Genomic DNA, 18,076 nt, shown 5'->3' with positions numbered 1-18,076 from the left:
GTGTGTTCAAGACTGCCTGGAACCTGAAACTGGGGCATGATCCAGAGGGAACAAAGTGATTGGAGTTTTGCCTGCAGCTCTGCTCCTTACCACCATAGGGTTTTTTAAATAAACTTTTTAACTTTCTAAAGTTATTCTTATATCTGGTACTAAACCCACTGTAATATGCCACATTAAAAAGAGAAAAGCCACTGATGACTTGTATTTAAAGAAGAAGAAATAAACAGCCGCTCACCCCAAGGGTGGTTAGTTGGCTGTGAAGGGTAGGAGATGGTGATTGAAGCATCATCATTCGTCCCTAACAGATTTCAGTGTCAGATGCAGTGTAAGAAACTGCAGAGCTTTGCTGGAGGCAGCTAGAAGTTGTTATAGCTTTGCTAGTTCCCTCTGGAAAAAAGGAATCCTGAATTGGTAGAGAGAATCTTAAATTGCATGATCAGTTTAGGGAAGTTTGGCATTTAATAAATCGCTAGTGTTCCCTCTGTGTGATCAGATTCCCATGACCAAAACCACAGATGCCTGGTACAATTCCAAAGTGATGGGAACTACATCCAGTTATGAAGCTTGCCCACATAGTGGACATTGCGTCTTTGATACTTCTTCAGCTAAATCAGATTCCTTCGCATGTGCTTCTTTCCCAACAGACCATATCAGTTTAAATGGAAGCATATCTTTAGTATTTGCACCATGAATAAACTTTGAACTTTACAGACAGTTTCTGCTATGAAGTGGGAATGCTACTTTTCTCATATGGTTTTAAAATGAAATTAATACCTGCATGGTGCTTTGAAGATGCTCCAAAGTGTGGGGTTTTTTAAACGAAGTAAGTACTGGGCATCTGATCAAGAAGGAAATGAGAGAGAGAGATTAGAGGAGTATCTTTATTAACTGAGATAGGACAAGAAAACAAGCTGGGAAATTGGCAGTTTTACTCGATCTTAACAAAGCAGTTAGACCAGGGGAAAAAAATCATCATGGCCCAGTAGGCCTGTCACTTAGTGGAGTGTCTTGTACATCTCTTTCTCCAGTGAAATCCAGGCAAACTTCCAGCTGCTGTGTTTTCTCAGCTGAACACAAGGCTGAGTATGAAAGCTCTGCTAGAAGCTTTGGCTGGAGCCAGTTTGCTGAACCTTCTTCTAAGACTTCAGACAAGTGATCTCTCTTCTGCCACCTGCCATCACTCTTCCCCCCTCTGAAACTTATTTGTGGGTGTGACTTCCCTGTGGCATAACATTCAATTGAGTGCCTAAAACCAAACAAACACAAACCTATCCTGGGAGTTATCTGAAGAATTAGTTTGTACTCTGGTTTGTCTGTCAATAAAAACTGCTGAGTGCTGTCTCCTTGGATTCCCTAAAGATGTTTCTTCCCGTAATTAGTAGTTAAGCATTGATAGACAGGTTTTGGTCTAACCTCTTGACTGACCTTCACCAAACTCCTGCGTAAGAGCTATTCCTCCAGCTGCTGTGGAGATACAGTTGATCTGACATGGACATATTAAGATACATTTGGCAGGATTCTCTTATTTTTTAAGAAAGACACAGGTAAACATTAATCGGGACTTTGGTTTGTTTTAGGGTCCCTGTAGCAGTGTTTTGAAAGGTATTGCCCTTTTTGTGGTCTTACATGATTTTTAGTTACATTTTCCAGTAAGTCATCATCGACACGTCAGGGATTTTGGTGTTTCCTGAACAGAACAGTAAAACTCTACTGTTCTTGCTACTCTTCCTTTCATTGAAAGCAGGCTAAACTGTTGCTGAATGTGCTTCTTTATGCCCACTGCTATAGTCTTCACTCAGAAGGGTGTTCTGGGACATCTCCAAAAGGGCCACAAACAACTTTTCATATTTGTGTACTTTAAACATAAAATGTAAAATTGAGGAAGGCACCTTGAATGTGAACAGCTCACAACAAAGGAAATAATAGATGCTTTGCTTTGCACATTTGGAGTTCGTTCCAGGTAGATGGTGTCTTCTTACAAGTCTTTGAAATGACTGAACTTGGAGGTAGGAGAGAGTAGAAGGAAGGAAGCTAACTTCTAAACTTTACACTATTTGGTAATTCTGGTAATTGTGAAAGTATGAGCTTTTGTTTATCTAGAATATGGAACTATTAGTTGTTGATTCTTAATCGTATGTAATCATGTTTCTAATACTGCTGTATATTCCAGCTTTGTAAATCTGTAAAGAAAATGCTTTAGTATTTAAAGTTTCCAAACTCAACCCACAGTTCTACAGCCTAGACTGAGCATGACTCAATTAAGATGAATAAGTCTGACTTTATAACCTAAGTTCTGCCTAACTGAGGGAAGATGTGTCATCCAGTTCAAAACTTGACATTTTTCAGACTGGAATTTTTTTACTTTGTACTTACAATATCTGGGCCATCCCAACTGCACTGCATGCAGTTTGTGAAAATCTTTTGGAGAAACAATTTCTGTGGTCTTGATTTAACACTCAGCAGCTGCAAAAGGTTAAAAAGACCTTTGTACTGCACATGGTGATTTCACATTCAGGTTTCAATGGTGTGAATAAACCCTTTGATATCAAGTGATTACGGGCATTTTGCAGGTTCAGTGATAATACCTGTGAGTCAGGTTCTTTTTTAAACTGAGCCACAGCTTTGGAAAGAGACAGAGCATCGGATCCTTCAGGAAGTTTCTGTTTGAAGTACTCCAGTTCCAGCACGGGCTGCAGTGGATTTACACAATCTGTTGAAAAGGCGCAAAGTGGCTGCATGTACTAATCTAACAGAGAGATGACATTTGTGTGGGAATGCGGGGTTTTGGTTTTTGCAAAAGGGCGACACATTAGTTGTTTGCATTAGCAAACTTGTGAAATATATTTGGTGTTGAATTTTTGTTTCTTTTCTTGAAATGGGGAGAAGATGTTGAAGTGAGAATGAGGTACGCACTGTCCATTTCTATTCAGTGGAAGGCTTGCCTCAGCCTTGTATGTCTGGCTTCCTTCTGTGGTTTCCCTTCAGAGCCTGGCTCTATGACAGGCTGTCTTGACCTCTTGGTCTCTCTCTCCTCCCCTCCTCCTCCTCTGAGAAGGCTGCTCTTAGCTGACGTGGCACAGCCCTAACCTGAGGCCATTGGTTTAAGTACCCAGAAATAAAGCAAAGACACAAACTCTGTTCTATCCAAACTATTTATCACTGATAACTTTTCTACCCAAGTGTGCTTAATGCAGTTTGTCAACCAGTATTTTCTCCAATATTGTTACTGGAAATATAACTTTCTCAAAAGGTCAACTTACCCTTGAATGCCTGAATCCTGGCCCCCAAAACAAAACCCAAAACTCACTAATCCCAACCATCTGAAAGAAAACCCTGAAGAGTATATTCTGAATAGACCGTAATATTGTCTGTCAGAGGCCCAGCAGTATGAAGGTGCTGTATGGAGCGTGCCTGGCTTGGTTTCAGCAGCATAGGCGTAAGGCAGCCTGTGCTGGGAATTAAGCAAATCGGTGGCCTGGAGTATTTTTTACTAGCTCAGTGCCAAGTGCATAGTTTCAACTGGGTTTATGGTGGTGACTGTCAGGGTAAGATAGTTGCAAGTCTTAACGTGGTATTCCTGCAAAAGAAAGAGGTCAAACATGTTGCTTTACCTGCTATAAAGTCAGGTTATAGGCTGTTGAACGAGACTATTTTTTATGCTACTACATTTTCCTTGAATATCATCTCAAGTTCTGTGAAAATCTGAAGTCTCGGGCCCAAGCATACATTAAGTATATCTTCCATAGCTTCTTTAAATCCCTTTAAGTCCATCCTGCAGTTCTTGCTTTTTTTGACTTTTCTTTCTTACCTGTAACTTACTTATATGGTGAGGTTCAAACAGATCTAGTGAATATAAGGGGTTTGAAGACAAGAATAGTTAGCTGGCAACTGGGAGCTGTTGGTCTAAGAGCAACCCCTCTGTATTAAGAGCCTTGTGCTGAGGAACATCTGACTTTGCATGTCCTAAAACATCCCTTTGTGGAGCAGCTATGAGAACTAGTACAGGTTACTTCATTAAAAAAATGAAAGGGACAAGTCTTGCAGGCTTCATTTGAATTGGAGCATGCTGCTATGGAAAAAAGACACGGTGGGAAATGTGCAAAAGTTAGCTACGTGCTAAATTCATCTTCACATATACTGTTTTTAGTTTATTCTCATACTGTATTTGTGTTTTTCAGCAAGATGTTATGTCACAGGTGTCCTCTCTCTAACCACGAAATCCACCTTTCTCATTAACATATGGAAATACAGTATGACCATATTTTCCCTACCAGAGACCTCCTAGGGTGCTTTCTGCACATCTGTGGTTTGTAAATATTATTGTGAAGGTGTGAGACTATATCGTGCTGCTGTCACTAAGTTTTCCTTGATTTTTCCTGGTGATGGCCTTCCTGAAGTCTTAAAGTTCCCCTAGTGTTAATTTACCGGTTAGACAGACATAGGACAAGAATGAATGCAAGTTCAAGACAAACAGTGGCAGTGCTGGTGACCGAATTGTAGTAAGTACAGTGTAAGTTGTAGTAAGTTAGTTTACCACAAAAATAAGCCTGCATGTATCTCCGACAGGGGCATAGTTGGAAGATTATTTAAAGTGTGTTAAGAGCCAGAACGCAAGGTCAATTTCCTTTGGATGGGATCTAGATGAGTTTCAACAGCAAACCTAATGCAATCATCTGCAAAGGTGGGCTTGCCTTGGTTTTACAGATCCTTGAAAACCTCTTTAACTAAGAAAACCTGACATTAAAAAATCCTGGCATCTCCTCCTTGTATTCATGTGGCGGTACACAGCAAGTATTGCCTTACTGTCCTTGTTCCTCACCATTAAATATCTCTTCTGTCTCTGGTTAGGTGGATTTTATAACTGTAGAAACACATGGATATGCAGCTGCTTGACCATGTAGCCTAAAAACCAAAGTGCTGACCCGCCGTCCTTCCTCAGAAGTCCTTACTGAATCCCCGGCCCAAGAGTACGGGTTGGGTTGAGAGTCTGGTTTGAGGATGTTGGAAACAGAGCACGAGGAGACCTCTAGTGATTACAACAAACACCTTACAAATGGGAGATGAAAAGTCACAATATGCCATGGAGATAAATACATTTTATGGAATGTGGTTTGTCTCCTTTTATAAGTCCAAATGGAAGGTTATTTCATAATGCATTGGATTTTAAAGGATTTTCAGAAAAAAATGAACTCTGATCTTTCTGTCTCAGGTATCCCAGGAGTTGAGAAAGCAGGTGTTCTTGTGGTTATCAGTGCTTCTAGCTGGAGTTGCAGATGCTCACTTCCAGAAGGTTTCTGGTACCTCAGGGAACTTAGGGCTGGAGTAGTGAGGAAGGCTGTAGCTCTGAATGAACAGTGCCAGCACATTATGTGGAAAGAGCATTTCTCCAACTGAGCGCTATCTTCAGGAAGCAGCCTGCTTTTACTGTTCCTCAAACGCCCATTTTGCAGGTGACAGTTAACTGTATGATGTAGCAGATTGTTAGTATACTTGCATTAGAGTAGCTCTTTCAGGGACAGTGCCATTCTGCTGTCGCGATTGTTCTCAGGCATAGAGACTGTCTCTCTCCCAAGAATTTGCAATCTAAACTGACAAAAGGGCAATGGAGATGGGGCAGCTCAGTCTCAATTTTCTTAAAGCCATTCGAAACTTCCAATGTTACTTGAACAAAATGACTGAGTTCAAGTACACTTTTTGAGAAAGTACCTTTTGCCTTAATAAAAAAAAAAATTAAGCTCAGGGGAGGGAAGGCAGGAGGAACAGTGTAAACACAAATACAGGAGTTTGGATAAACCAGCTTCTTTCAGGTTTTTGTAGCTGTTCATCAACAGTGAAGGTAACCTTTCTTCTCTCTTTTTAATTTCTTGCAGGAAGTCCAAGGGAAAGCCAAATGGTAAAAAGCCAGCACCGGAAGAGAAGAAACTTTACCTAGAGCCAGAATACACAAAATCCAGAATTACTGACTTCGAATTTAAGGAGCTAGTGATGTTACCTCGAGAAATAGACCTCAACGAGTGGCTAGCCAGCAACAGTGAGTATTGTGATCGTACAGCTCTGAGCTTGCTGCCCACACCCAAGGAGGCATTCATTCACTCTTTCTTTTTATACTGTTTTAAGTGCTTAGAAAACCACTCAATGACTATCTATGCTTACTGCATAATGCATGTCATTATACCTTAAATAGTAATTAAGCTGTCTTATGTACAAACCACGTTCAGCAGCAGGGAAGCCTTGATACATTTCCTCCTTCCGCCTCCCTCACCGTCGCACTGCAGGCATTTAAGATTTTGATGCTCTTTTGAGGATCGTCGGATTCCCTTTGACTATTTGCTAAATCTGGCTGGTTCAGCATGTTTCTGACTCAAGGTATTGGTCTTCCAGAAGCATTGTAAAAATGGTAGTTTGTTAAGAGTTTTATGTAAAGCAAGTTATGCTTAAAGCCAAAAGTTTTGAAGTCTTTTGGGTGGATTTCTTCTCCGCACTCCTTCCAAGCTTTGGTGGAATACTGTGCATTTAAGCTGTAGTCAAGCTGGAACTCAGAAGTGTGACTGACTGCTGTGACTGAACGCTCTGTCTGTGCATCTCAGTTCTGATTTACAATACTTTCCTCTGCTTCTGCTTCATCTGCCAGTCCTAACCTGCAGCTATGACCCAATCTTGTTTACATTTTTTAACAGTACGTGGTAGTAGCAAGAAATGACTTTAAACTGCACACTAGGAAAATTTATAGAGACTCATTAAGAAAAAGTGAGGTGCCGTCTGAGGAGTATTAAGATGTTAAATTCTCAGGAGATTTTTAAAAAGTAGAAGTGTACTAGTTTTCATGCTGGTTTTTTTAGAAGGAGATATGTCTTGAGAACTATTAACACTGTTTTTTACCCACTGTTCATTTTAAGTCTGACTTCAAAAGAGTATAGCAAATAGTTTGCTTTCAGCTTGTAGTAGAGTATTCTACTGTAAAGGTGAGGCTGATGATGGAGACACTTTCCAGTCTTGCTGCTTAGTGAGTAATAAGAGCTGATGCATCATGGTGCTTTCATCTTAAATCAAAACAAGAGCTTTTATTCTATGTACCTCTGTTCTGCCATTCATCATTAGACTCATTTAGCTAAATCATGTTTAAATTTGTATGCAAGCTCAAGACTGAGGTCACTTCACTTGTTCTATTTAAATAATTGTCTGGAGGATAACCAGTGTTTGCAAGTATTTTACTTCTAAATGTCTTTCTTTTGTGTTTATTTTTCAGCAACAACTTTCTTTCATCACATCAACTTACAGTATAGTACAATCTCAGAATTCTGTACAGGAGAGTCATGTCAGACCATGGCAGTGTGCAATACGTAAGTTGATATTTACAATTACAGGGTTTCCATGAAGTCTTCAGACTTGCTTGGGGGAGGATATTGGTATTAGGTGGCATTGGACAAGTGTTTTACAGCAGATCTCTACTTAGTGAGAATGTGGCAGCTGTACATCCTCTTCATTCCCCTCAGCAGTGAAGGGTGGTGGGAATCTGTTTGTGTGGAGGACTAGAAGGACGAGAACCTTTGACTGTTCTGAGATGGTTTTATAAGGTCAGATCGGAGAGGCAAATTATCCTGTATGTAGCCTGGGGAGAGGGGAAGAAGAGCAAGGCAAAACTGTACTTACTGGTAACAGTACTGGGATCCCATAGGAGGCCAGGGAGGATAAACGAATTGTGAAAGCCTTAGAGGGTGCTTTTGATAGCTGGAATGCTGACAGAGCACCAGGCTGCTGACGGATAACCTCTAGCCTGATGTGAGCCACTGGCTTTCTGCCCGAGTCCCTGGGCACAGAGGACACAAGTGGCAGCTTTGCAGAGAGTAAGGAAAACATTTTGGTTTGGCACTTTCCCCCTGTAGGACTTACTAGACTTTTTTTAACAATGACTAGCTGTCACTTATGAGAGAAAGCTTTGTAGTTTTACTGTACGTGGTGAATATGAGAAAAAGTTACCATAAACTCCTGCTCTTGATTAGCAGAGTCCAACATGATGGAATATGAGACCCAGTTGAGTATGAATAAGCCTGTTGTGTTGTGGAGTTTTTTCTCCAGCACATGTGTTGATAGTCCTTTTGTTTCCTCCTCTTGCATTTCCTGGGATTAATTTAGTTGAGATGGATTTTAAAACAGAAGACTGAGCAGTTAATGTTATAGCACATCAAACAAACATGCCAGGGAATGTATGTAACAGAACCAGAGCAATATATTGTATCTCTGACGATAATTACATAGTGCTTAGAAAGGAATCCTTGCTTAATGCACTGGGCTATTTTGTACACTTGAAATTAATATCAGGGGCTTTCTTTGAGAGCACTCTGAAGAATGCAAAGTGTATGGAGGATATTTTTGCATGTAGAAGTTGGAAAGATAACTGTCAGTAGAGAATTACAGGCCATGCTAGGGGCTTTGGAAGTAGGCTGGAACAGAAAGTAATAAATCTTTGCTGGACCCAGATTTTATCAAAAGCAGACAGCATGTCTCTAAATGAGAAATGGTGATCAGTAAGATGAGTATTTTGTTGACTCTTGCTCCCAAGCTTTCTCCTGTTTTAATTCCTGATTTAGCACTGGCTGTCCAAAGGTCTGAGTTTAACTGTTTATCCACTTGGCTGATGGGAAATAGTGGCTAAAAGGAGGTCATGGTAGGGAACCTATGTAAGTGTTGCTCCATTCTGCTCTAGTGAGTCTTAAACAAGAGTTCTCTGTAAGCAATTTATCCTGCAGAATAAAGAAAGGAAGTGCCTGTAGGCAGCTCCAGCTGTAGTCTGCATTTTTTGTGGTGAGGACCGATAGCAGAGTGTTCCTATCCTTTGTTTTGGGAAACTGAAAAATTGTGCTACTTGGGAATAACAGGAAGCTTGTCTACACTTGGGTGAAGCACTTGAAACGGTTTGTGTTTAGCTAAATCATAACAGCTTAAGTATCTTCCTGTACTTGGGGGCAGACGACTGATTCACGTTTGCAAACTGTAGGCTGCATATTTCATTCTTCTATCAAATGTGCAGGTCTATGAAAAAACTACAGAGGTGAGATGACCTAGCTGCCTACCTCAGTACAGTTCAGCTTTGAAGGCCTTGTTCAAAATTGTGTTCTCCAAATATCTCTAGTGACAACTTTGGATAATCCTTATGTTCTGCCCTTCCTAGCCCTTCCCTTTTGGAAGAGGTATGCCTAGGTGGAACATGGGGAACTGCCTCAAAGATACTCCTTTGTTCATATCCAGTTATGCAGTTATGACTCTGACAAAGCCACGTCTCACTTCCCAACTCCCTTTCTTTTTTTTGTTTTCCCCCCCTTTTTTTTTAATCTTACCCTAACAAAGTAAGGTAAGGACATGCTTATTGTGTTGGAGAAACACCAGCTGATATGATTTATTGTGCCTCTGACCTGTCTCCAGTATATAGAGAGTATCACCTCAACGTTAGAATCAGTTGTTGATTAACCTGATGGATGCTCCAGATTTGACCTTCTGTGGCTGTGATCTGTTTATTCAGGTACTTTGGAATAAAATAGCATCTACGTATATTAGATTTTTACAGAATTACGGTACCTTGGAATAAAGGCACAGTTTCCCATTTTTGTCAGTGCTGATTTCTTAAGTAGTTCAGTATGAAGGCCTGCATTCTGTTCCTCTCATGTTTTCCCTGCCTAGTTCTCTAAGGTGTGTTTTGGTTCTGGTCATACCTAAGGAAGGCTTTTTGTATTTATGGTGGAGATGCTGAAGTAACTGTCGAGAACAGGTTGTTTGTCAAGGTACTTTGCATTCAAATGCACTGCAAATACTCAGTCCTAAGTTTAGAGGACTTACTGGCAAAATAAATACCAGTTGCAGTTAAATATTTGAGGTAAGGTTTTAACATCTCAGAGAAGCCCCCGACAACTGACAAACTGCAGACAGATGCAGCTTTCAGCCCCTCTGTCAGATATATGAGACAGCACAGCCATCTGCACACAATGAGGAATGAATTTCTGCTTAGGGTTACTAAGAGACATCTGACCAAAACGTAAGTGTCCTTGTAGAACAGATGGAAGCATTTGCTGGCAAGGTGGGATAATGCCAAGAGAAATACCAAAATGGCCAGTTATCTCCAAAATATAACAAGGGTGGCACGAGTGTCACTTTGGGAATGACTTAATTTTGCTCATTGATGTTTATCACTTGCTGTGTAAAGCAGGTGCTATTACTTTTACACAGTATTTACTCTTTAGAATTAGTATGCTTTACAGCTTACTATTACACAAACTAGCTGTACAGCACCATGAGCTGTAAACCGGTTTTCGAGCTGACATGTGGGCAAAACTTCTCAAAAGTGCTGAACTGAGTGGAGTAACTAAGAGCATGTATAAGTGCTGTACACTAGGCTGAGACTACAGAACTCCTGTGACAGAAATGAAGGACGGATGCAAACCTCTAGGGAGCTCACAGATAAGAGAGAAAGGTCTCGTTTTGGTCCAATGAAATCTCTTTATTGATAATTCCTTATCACTCATTTTTTCTAATCTTACAGTCTCCTTTCTCATGTCTGCCTTGCCCTTAGTGTTTCTGCATATGTACTTCCTTTTAGAAATCGTAACTCAAACTTACATGTTTTGCATTTTCTTATATTTAAGTTCCCCTGGCTCTATGCTTCTACCTGGTGGCTCTTCTCTTCCACCCCCCACCCCCCACCCCCCCTCTAAACACTGCATTGCCCCTATCAAATGTACTGTAGTGCTGACAAGCACTACATTACTGCCCTTGCATTTGATACAATTTGCTACCCTGCTTTCTTCATAACCCATCTTTTGGTATTTCTAGCAGGACTGTCTCTCTTCCATTTTTAGTCCACATCATCTCCTCAGCATTTGCCTTTCCCTCCTTCCAGAAGCTTTTCTTACCCACTGATGTAACTTCTGGCCTGCCTTGGCTTCTACGTCATCGACACAAACCCAGAACATTTTAGAGGAAAAGGGATAAAACATGTACATACATTAAGATGCAGCACTGTGACTTCACATGTGTTATACTTGAGCTGCAAATTCCTCATGCTGTCCATATTGGGCAAGTATAAATCTGTCAGAATTTTACATAGGAAATAAAATAATCAAAATCTGTGTCATGCGAGCACTTTTTGAAGAGTGTCTTTAAGTGTCGTCATCTTGTCCCTTTTGCTTCCTGTCCATTGCCTAATATGGGACTGTACTGTCACAGTGCCAGCAGTGGAACACTCTTCGGCTTCTGTGCCCAACTGAGCCCTTCAATGGCCCCAACCTGCCTCCTATCTTGTTAAGGGAGATAACGCCAGCACAGGTGGGAGCGGCGTACCAGGTGTGAGGTGGTGGTGATGGCATGTCAGGAGCTCCTCTCTTCCTCCAAGGCCTGGGAAGACTCTGTTCACAGCACTTGAAATGTGAGGAAGACATATGATTCTAATCAACAGGACAACCCTGGTAGTTATCCATCCCCTTATGCTCAACGATTCTTCTTTTAAATCCCTATTTTGCATAATTAGCCTAATTTTCAAGGAAAGGCAAAAAGGGTATGCAGTGGGATGTTACAGCAGATTTATTCACTTATATTTTCATGTAAGTGAACTTGTACAGTTGCCAAACTGTTTCTTTCAACTAAAATCCAATTATTCAGATTCATTTTTTGCGCCTAAGGGCAACTCTAAACTATGCTTTCAGTCTTGCATTTGAGGATTTCTGCAGCATGAGAAAACTGCTGAAGTACAGACAGTCCAGTCTGCTTCTGCTCTTGGCAACAAGCATTGTCTTAAGACACAAAAATATGTCCAAGTTGCCTAGAACTGTCTTGTTCCAGCTTACTGCAGGACTAGACAAATGAGGTGGCTGGTGTTTGTGCCCTACGTTGTATAATTCCTTATATGTGGATTGTATAAAGGAAGTAAGCAGTGATGAAGAGCACAGTCTATGCCTAAGGGCCCAAATGCTACTCTTGATGCCTGACATAGCTCTACAAAGAGCCTTTAACCCCTGCTGTTTTCATCCACTTGCTCACCTTTTTATGCCCTTTTGCAGTCAGTCCTGCTCTCTCTAGTAAACCACAGAATGACCACGCACCACATGCTGAAAGCGAGCTGAAAGAAAAATTCTACATCTTGTGTCTGCAGAACTAGTTTTCAGTTGTCCTTCCTTTCAAAGTTTGAACTAATAATTTCTATGGCTTCCTCTTGTTTTCATATGGCTTGGGGCATGAACAGTGTCCTTAGTGTCTTCACCTCACCACCCTCAGGTCCCTAAAGAATCTTTTGGGGCAATAAAAACATATTGTACATTAAACCTTTTCTTTTGCTACTTAATATTTTTCTTTAGCTGCCTCAGGACTGTTCTGGCCAGTGTACATAAAACTTCACCCTGCAAGTGGCATGTACAGATCCTTCCAGTTTAATTCAGTCTGGTCCTGTTAGGCACAGAAAAAACTTTTAATCTTTATCTTCCATGCTAAAAAAAAGTGGCCAAAGGTGGCTAAGCATCACACTGAAGTGGTATTTTGTCTAGGGCTACAATGAGGCTTGTTTAGTGATTTGTATGAGCAATGTCAGATAACAGATCGTTAGCCAACAGCGGCAGAGTTGGAGCTGAACAGACAGGCAAAAAATGGTCCCTTGGCTTTATGGGCTCATGTTGGGTGGGGTGCCTTTCTAGCCAAGTTCTGACCACTTCCAACCTTGCTTCTGAAGGTAGTCAGCAAACCCCACCTACACTGTGTTCTGGGAAGACCAATCCGACAAAAGGATTTCTTATCAGTCCCATAATGGTACAGGACAACACCTGGAGCTTGGACTGTTTGAAGGAGGCGTTCAGGAGCTGGAACTCATGACACCTCTAATGTGACATCTGGGGTAAAAAAAAAAACCACCCCTAAAAACTCCTTTGCCAAATTCCTTATCTGTAAAATATTTCTCACTGTGTGAGCCTAATATGACAGATAGCTGCTCCTGGTAACAGTTAGAGGTGCTTTAATCAACCATGACTTAAAGGAGGAAAAAAAAAAAAAGTAACACACCTTCATTGCTTTTGTAGCCTTCAGATTCTCCATCAGGTGAGGAATGGCTGCACTTAATCAAGATGGTTATGACTAACTGATTGAACTATGGTTGCTTTTGAAGAGCCAGGCAATATGCTAATGTCTTCTGTTCCCTAAGATCCATCAGGATTATTCACCAGTGGCAGAGTCAAATGTAAATTCAGATGTGTTGGGGAGTCTGTAACCAAAGGAGCAGAGTTCTAAGACATGCTGGTAGGGATGTGCAGAAGGGTCCTGAAAACTTTCCTCAGATTGGATTTATAGTGCTTAAAAATGCTGCCAGTACTTCAGAGCACCAGCTTGAAAAAGCTGGTGGTTTGGAGCCACCTTCTGTCTCTCTAATAATATTACCCTACAAGACTAATTCATATTTTGTGGTGTTAAGCATCAGAAGATCGCCGGTTAATCACTGTGCAATGTTGCTGCCCTTTAAAAATAATTCTGTCATGCTTTCCTGTACAGTTCTATAGACTGTAAGTAAACCCTCGGTCTGTCATGGATAAGGAGTTATCTCTGCTCAGTAGAGCTCCGCTCTATGGAGACTCGTCAGCAGGCTGTCTGTGCTTCGTGCTACTACTGAACTGATGGGGAGAAATAAAACTGGGTAACAGAAATTCAAGGTTTTTGATGTAGAAAGATACCCTGAAGTGAATATCTTCTGTAGCAGCTAAGATGTATTTTGGTAATGTGGCAGCTGTTGTTTTATATTATTTAGACACTAACCTCTTAGAGGAATTGAGCTGAGGGCCAAGGTATAACATGGTGACACTGTCACTTCTCTCTACAGACAGTACTACTGGTATGATGAGCGGGGAAAGAAGATCAAGTGCACTGCTCCTCAGTATGTTGACTTCGTCATGAGTTCTGTGCAGAAACTAGTGACAGATGAGGACGTCTTTCCAACAAAATACGGTATGTCTGCTTTTGGACACATGCTTCCCATGCCTCTTTGCAGGTGCTGCAAGTAAGGTGAAAGCTGGCATTCAGCGTATGCATTAATACTGGACAGCTTTCTCATTTGTTTTATTTTTTTTCTTTTTTTAAGGGAGATTTTAAGTTTGGTTCATTCTTGCAGTAAGAAAGACTTGCACTGTTGGCACATGAACTGGGCTGAAAGGCTTACAATCCTTTCCCCTTGGCTTACATTTTGTCATCAGTACATCTTTTTCTTCAAGCATTTTGAGATCTTCTAGCCTGTATTCAGAGAGGATGAAAATTTGAAAACTGTCAGCACGTATGTACTCACTACAGCCTGCTGCTAGGAAAATTTAACCTTCTTCTTGCTCTATTTCCTTTAGAGCCCTGATGCATTAAAGGGGAAATAAATGGGATTGCCAGGAATGTGGCTTGTCTTCCTTGCCCAGCCAGGCCTTGTCTCTTGGATTGTTTGCAGTCTCCATTCCCTTCCAAAGATTAAAAAAGAATATGATATTTTTAAGAATCAAAAAGCTATGGGAAAGAAACTTTTAATTCAAATTTGTATCCTAACAAGACCACTACATGCAATGCCTTTGCTTAAGGGGAAAGAAATAGAGACTGTTGTTGTGGTAAGAGGACTTAAATCACGACTAAAAGCACCTGGCTTCCTGAGCCCTTTCAACAGATCATTGGAGAACCAGGACATTTCAGTATAGCAAACAGTAAGCTAGTAGCCTTTGCATAAAAGCATCTTGATCTGGAAAGAGGCCGCGCCTAGTAAGCCACCTGCAGCTGACCTTTCGTTTTGTTTTGTTTTGTTTTTAATACACTCATTCAAGGGCAATGAGGGCCCTTCATGCAAGTGATTTGTCCGTATGGTCACAGTGTACTTCAGACCAGTAACACACCTCATATTGTGCATCACGCACAGGATGGCAGGCATTGCTTTTGTGCTTGCCTCAGTTTCACTTTCAGGGTCACCAAAGTAGTTGTCTGATAATCGTCTTTTACTAGGCAGGCACAATAATGCTCCAGCAAGCACAGTGTCAGCTGCACCTGGTAGGGACACCCAGTATTTCACAGAATCACAGAATGGTAGGGGTTGGAAGGGACCTCTGGAGATCATCTTATCCAACCCCACTGCTTGAGTAGGGACACCCAGAGCAGGGGGCACAGGAACGCATCCAGGTGGGTTTTGAATGTCTCCAGGGAAGGAGACTCCACAGCCTCCCTGGGCAGCCTGTTCCACTGCTCTGTCACCCTCACAGGAAAGAAGTTTTTCTTCATATTGAGCTGGAACTTCCTGTGTTCCAACTTGTGCCCATTGCCCCTTGTCCTGTCGTTGGGCACTATTGAAAAGAGCCTGGTCCCATCGTCCTGACACCCACCCTTTTAGAAATTTATAGGTATTGATGAAATCCTCCCTCAGTCTTCTCTTTTCCAGACTGAGCAAACCCATGTCTCTCAGCCTTTCCTCATAAGGGAGATGCTTCAGCCCCCTGATCTCTGCTGGACTTGCTCAAGCAGTTCCACATCCCCCTTAAACTGGGGGGCCCAAAATTGGACACAGTACTCCACGTGTGGTCTCACTAGGGCAGAGTAGAGGGGGAGGACAACTATTTCCTTCCATTTCTTTTCCCATTTGATAGAATTCAGCAATGAAATGAGGGAAGTAATTTCATACAGTTAGTCAAACTGCTGCACACTACCAAGGCCTGGGTAGCTTAGCTTCCGTTTCAGGATCTGTGAATTGGTCTCCCAAGCATTATGTACTTCCAGGGGAAAAATCTGCTACTCCTGGACAAACTAGATAAGGACGCAGAAGAACCTCACATTATTTTTACAGCCAGTGACAAAAAAATGTGGCTTTAAAGAATGATTACACTTGCTTCCTGATTTTTGAACCCCTAGGGTTTAAAACTTACTTAACTTCAAATGAAAAAGCTAAAAACCTCCTTAGATTCTTCCCCTGAATTCCTGTGAAAAGAACAAGTTGAGAGGATGTTGAGAGCAAATTGAGGCCCCATGAGCTGTCTGCTGTACAGGGGGGCTGGTTGCTCTTAACCACAGCTCAGCCCAAATAAATGCTGCTGTGGGGCTGAAGGTGAGCAGCTGGAGCTATCATGGTGTTTCTCTGTCTTTCTTTCAGGCAAGGAATTCCCAAACTCGTTTGAGTCTCTAGTGAAGAAGATCTGCAAGTACCTGTTCCATGTGCTGGCCCATATCTACTCCTCACATTTTAAGGAGACTTTGGCACTGGAGCTGCACGGACATTTAAACACACTCTACACACACTTTATCCTATTCATCAGGGAGTTCAACCTCGTGGACCCTAAAGAGACCACCATCATGGACGACCTCACAGAGGTCCTCTGCAGCAGCAGCGGGAGCAGCAGTAACGGGAGTGGCAATGGGAGCAGCAACAGCGCAGGAGCACAGAACCACGTGAAAGAGAGATGAGCCCTTCTACAGGATCAAAACTAACATTAAAAACAATATTATATATTCTGTGTGTATGTGTATGTATATGTTCAGATATACATACAGACATATACAGCAATGAAAGCTGAAAGAATTTATGCTGCCACCACAGGACGTGTAGTCGTATGGGACTGTATGGAGCTTTGGGTTAATGCGCCACCTGGCGAGAAGTTGCACCAATTTATTTTTTTTTCTGTCCACTCTTCCTTTCACCTATTCAGATGGATGATGAGTGCTGTTTTTAGAGAAGAGCCAAGCTTGAGAGTGGGGCCACTCTTGGGTTTTTTTTGGGTGTTTTTTTTTTTGTTTGTTTGGTTGGTTGTTTTTTTGTTTTTCTTTCTTTGGTCTTGAGTGCAAGCCCTTTGTCTTTCTAGGACGGCGGTCCTGCCATTTAAAAAATATCTATTATATTGTAAGAAATAACTTTTACTTTGAAGTGGCTTAAAATTCAGGTTTGTTTTGGGGGGTGGTGGTGGTTTTTTGTTTGGTTTTACATAGACTGCCCCTTACCCTGCCAAAAACGCCCCAGTTGAGTGCATGTTGCCTTTTGTTAGCTTGGAATGGGAAGAAGCTCCTGGCTTGACTAGAGTAGCAACGACGGGCTTGCTACATGTTGAAAGCAGGCACGATTCTCCAATTGTGCCATCTACCTGGTTGCAACATGTGAACGTGCAAGAGGATCCACAAGCCTTTCTGCTTATTGCTCCTACAACATATATACTCTTTTCTCTGCTCCCCTGCCTCCTCTTTTCCCAGGCACATCCCTACAAATAAATAAAAAGAGTAAGATCACTGGAGTCCAAAACCCACATGCAAGAGCCACCACCATTTGCTTCCCACTGAACAGAGGCCCGGGGAGGGGGGAGAAGGGTGCGTTGAGTCAGTCACCGCCTGTGCTAGAAAGATGGCTGTTGGCATAAAATTATATTGTTGGCTTATTTTAGTTCATCTGTTCTATAATAATAAAAACAAATCTATCTGCCATAAGCTCTGTTTTTGTGTTTGCAGCGTCAAAAATTAGTGGAATCCACCCATACAGCTTGCCTTTCACCACTGAATGTTGTTGGTCCTGCCCTCAACCAGCTTTATAAATAATTGTTTGTATTCCACCCTGTAATCTTATATTTATAATCAACTCCTTTCTCTTTCTGGTAGGGCTAGGAACCTCCTTCCCCAGGTAATCTGAAGGTAAGCACTCTGAGAGAAGCAACACTTGGAAAGGAGCAAGTGTCCTGTTTGTACATACTTGAATTCTGCAAATGCAGTGGGCTCCTGGATATTTTGTGGCAAATATTGTATCACAGTATCTGTGGATACAGTACTGTATCAATAATGTGTCTGGACGGTGATATTACTCTTTCTTTCACATTGTCACTGAATTCTTGCAGTCAAGTGTTTCTAGTTGGGAAAAAGCCAAATTTTACTTCCAACTGTGCTTCTGTCAGATCCGTGGCAGCCTCTGAGAATTGTTTGTTACTGGTTTTGGTCGTTATCCTGAGGTACATACATCATTAATAACTGACCTGGCAAGAATCCTAGAAGGTTTTCCTCAGTGAGCTCTGTAACTGTAGTCGAGTCAGTAGAGAGAAAAGGAGAGCAGGTGCAAAGAAAAGAGGAAAAGCAC

The 18,076-nt window shown here is 41.6% G+C and overlaps 1 protein-coding gene across 7 annotated transcripts in view; it reads left to right on the top strand.

Annotated features, from left to right (window-relative positions):
- MOB2 (MOB kinase activator 2) overlaps positions 1 to 17,439 on the top strand; it is a 118,105-nt gene extending 100,666 nt beyond the window's left edge. For all 7 annotated transcript variants that reach the window (XM_075094547.1, XM_075094543.1, XM_075094545.1 and 4 more), the window contains 4 exons: positions 5,871 to 6,031; positions 7,247 to 7,340; positions 13,841 to 13,965; positions 16,121 to 17,439. In XM_075094547.1, coding sequence (XP_074950648.1) covers positions 5,871 to 6,031; positions 7,247 to 7,340; positions 13,841 to 13,965; positions 16,121 to 16,431 — 691 coding nt within the window. In that variant the 3' untranslated portion in view covers positions 16,432 to 17,439. The remainder of the gene's footprint in view (positions 1 to 5,870; positions 6,032 to 7,246; positions 7,341 to 13,840; positions 13,966 to 16,120) is intronic.
- Positions 17,440 to 18,076: the final 637 nt, after the last annotated feature.

The sequence above is a fragment of the Phalacrocorax aristotelis genome, chromosome 5, assembly GCF_949628215.1.
Source record: "Phalacrocorax aristotelis chromosome 5, bGulAri2.1, whole genome shotgun sequence".
In the NCBI taxonomy this organism is placed as follows: Eukaryota; Metazoa; Chordata; class Aves; order Suliformes; family Phalacrocoracidae; genus Phalacrocorax; species Phalacrocorax aristotelis.
The sequence above is the reverse complement of the archived record's forward strand: the minus strand, read 5'-3'. Positions and strand labels throughout refer to the sequence as shown.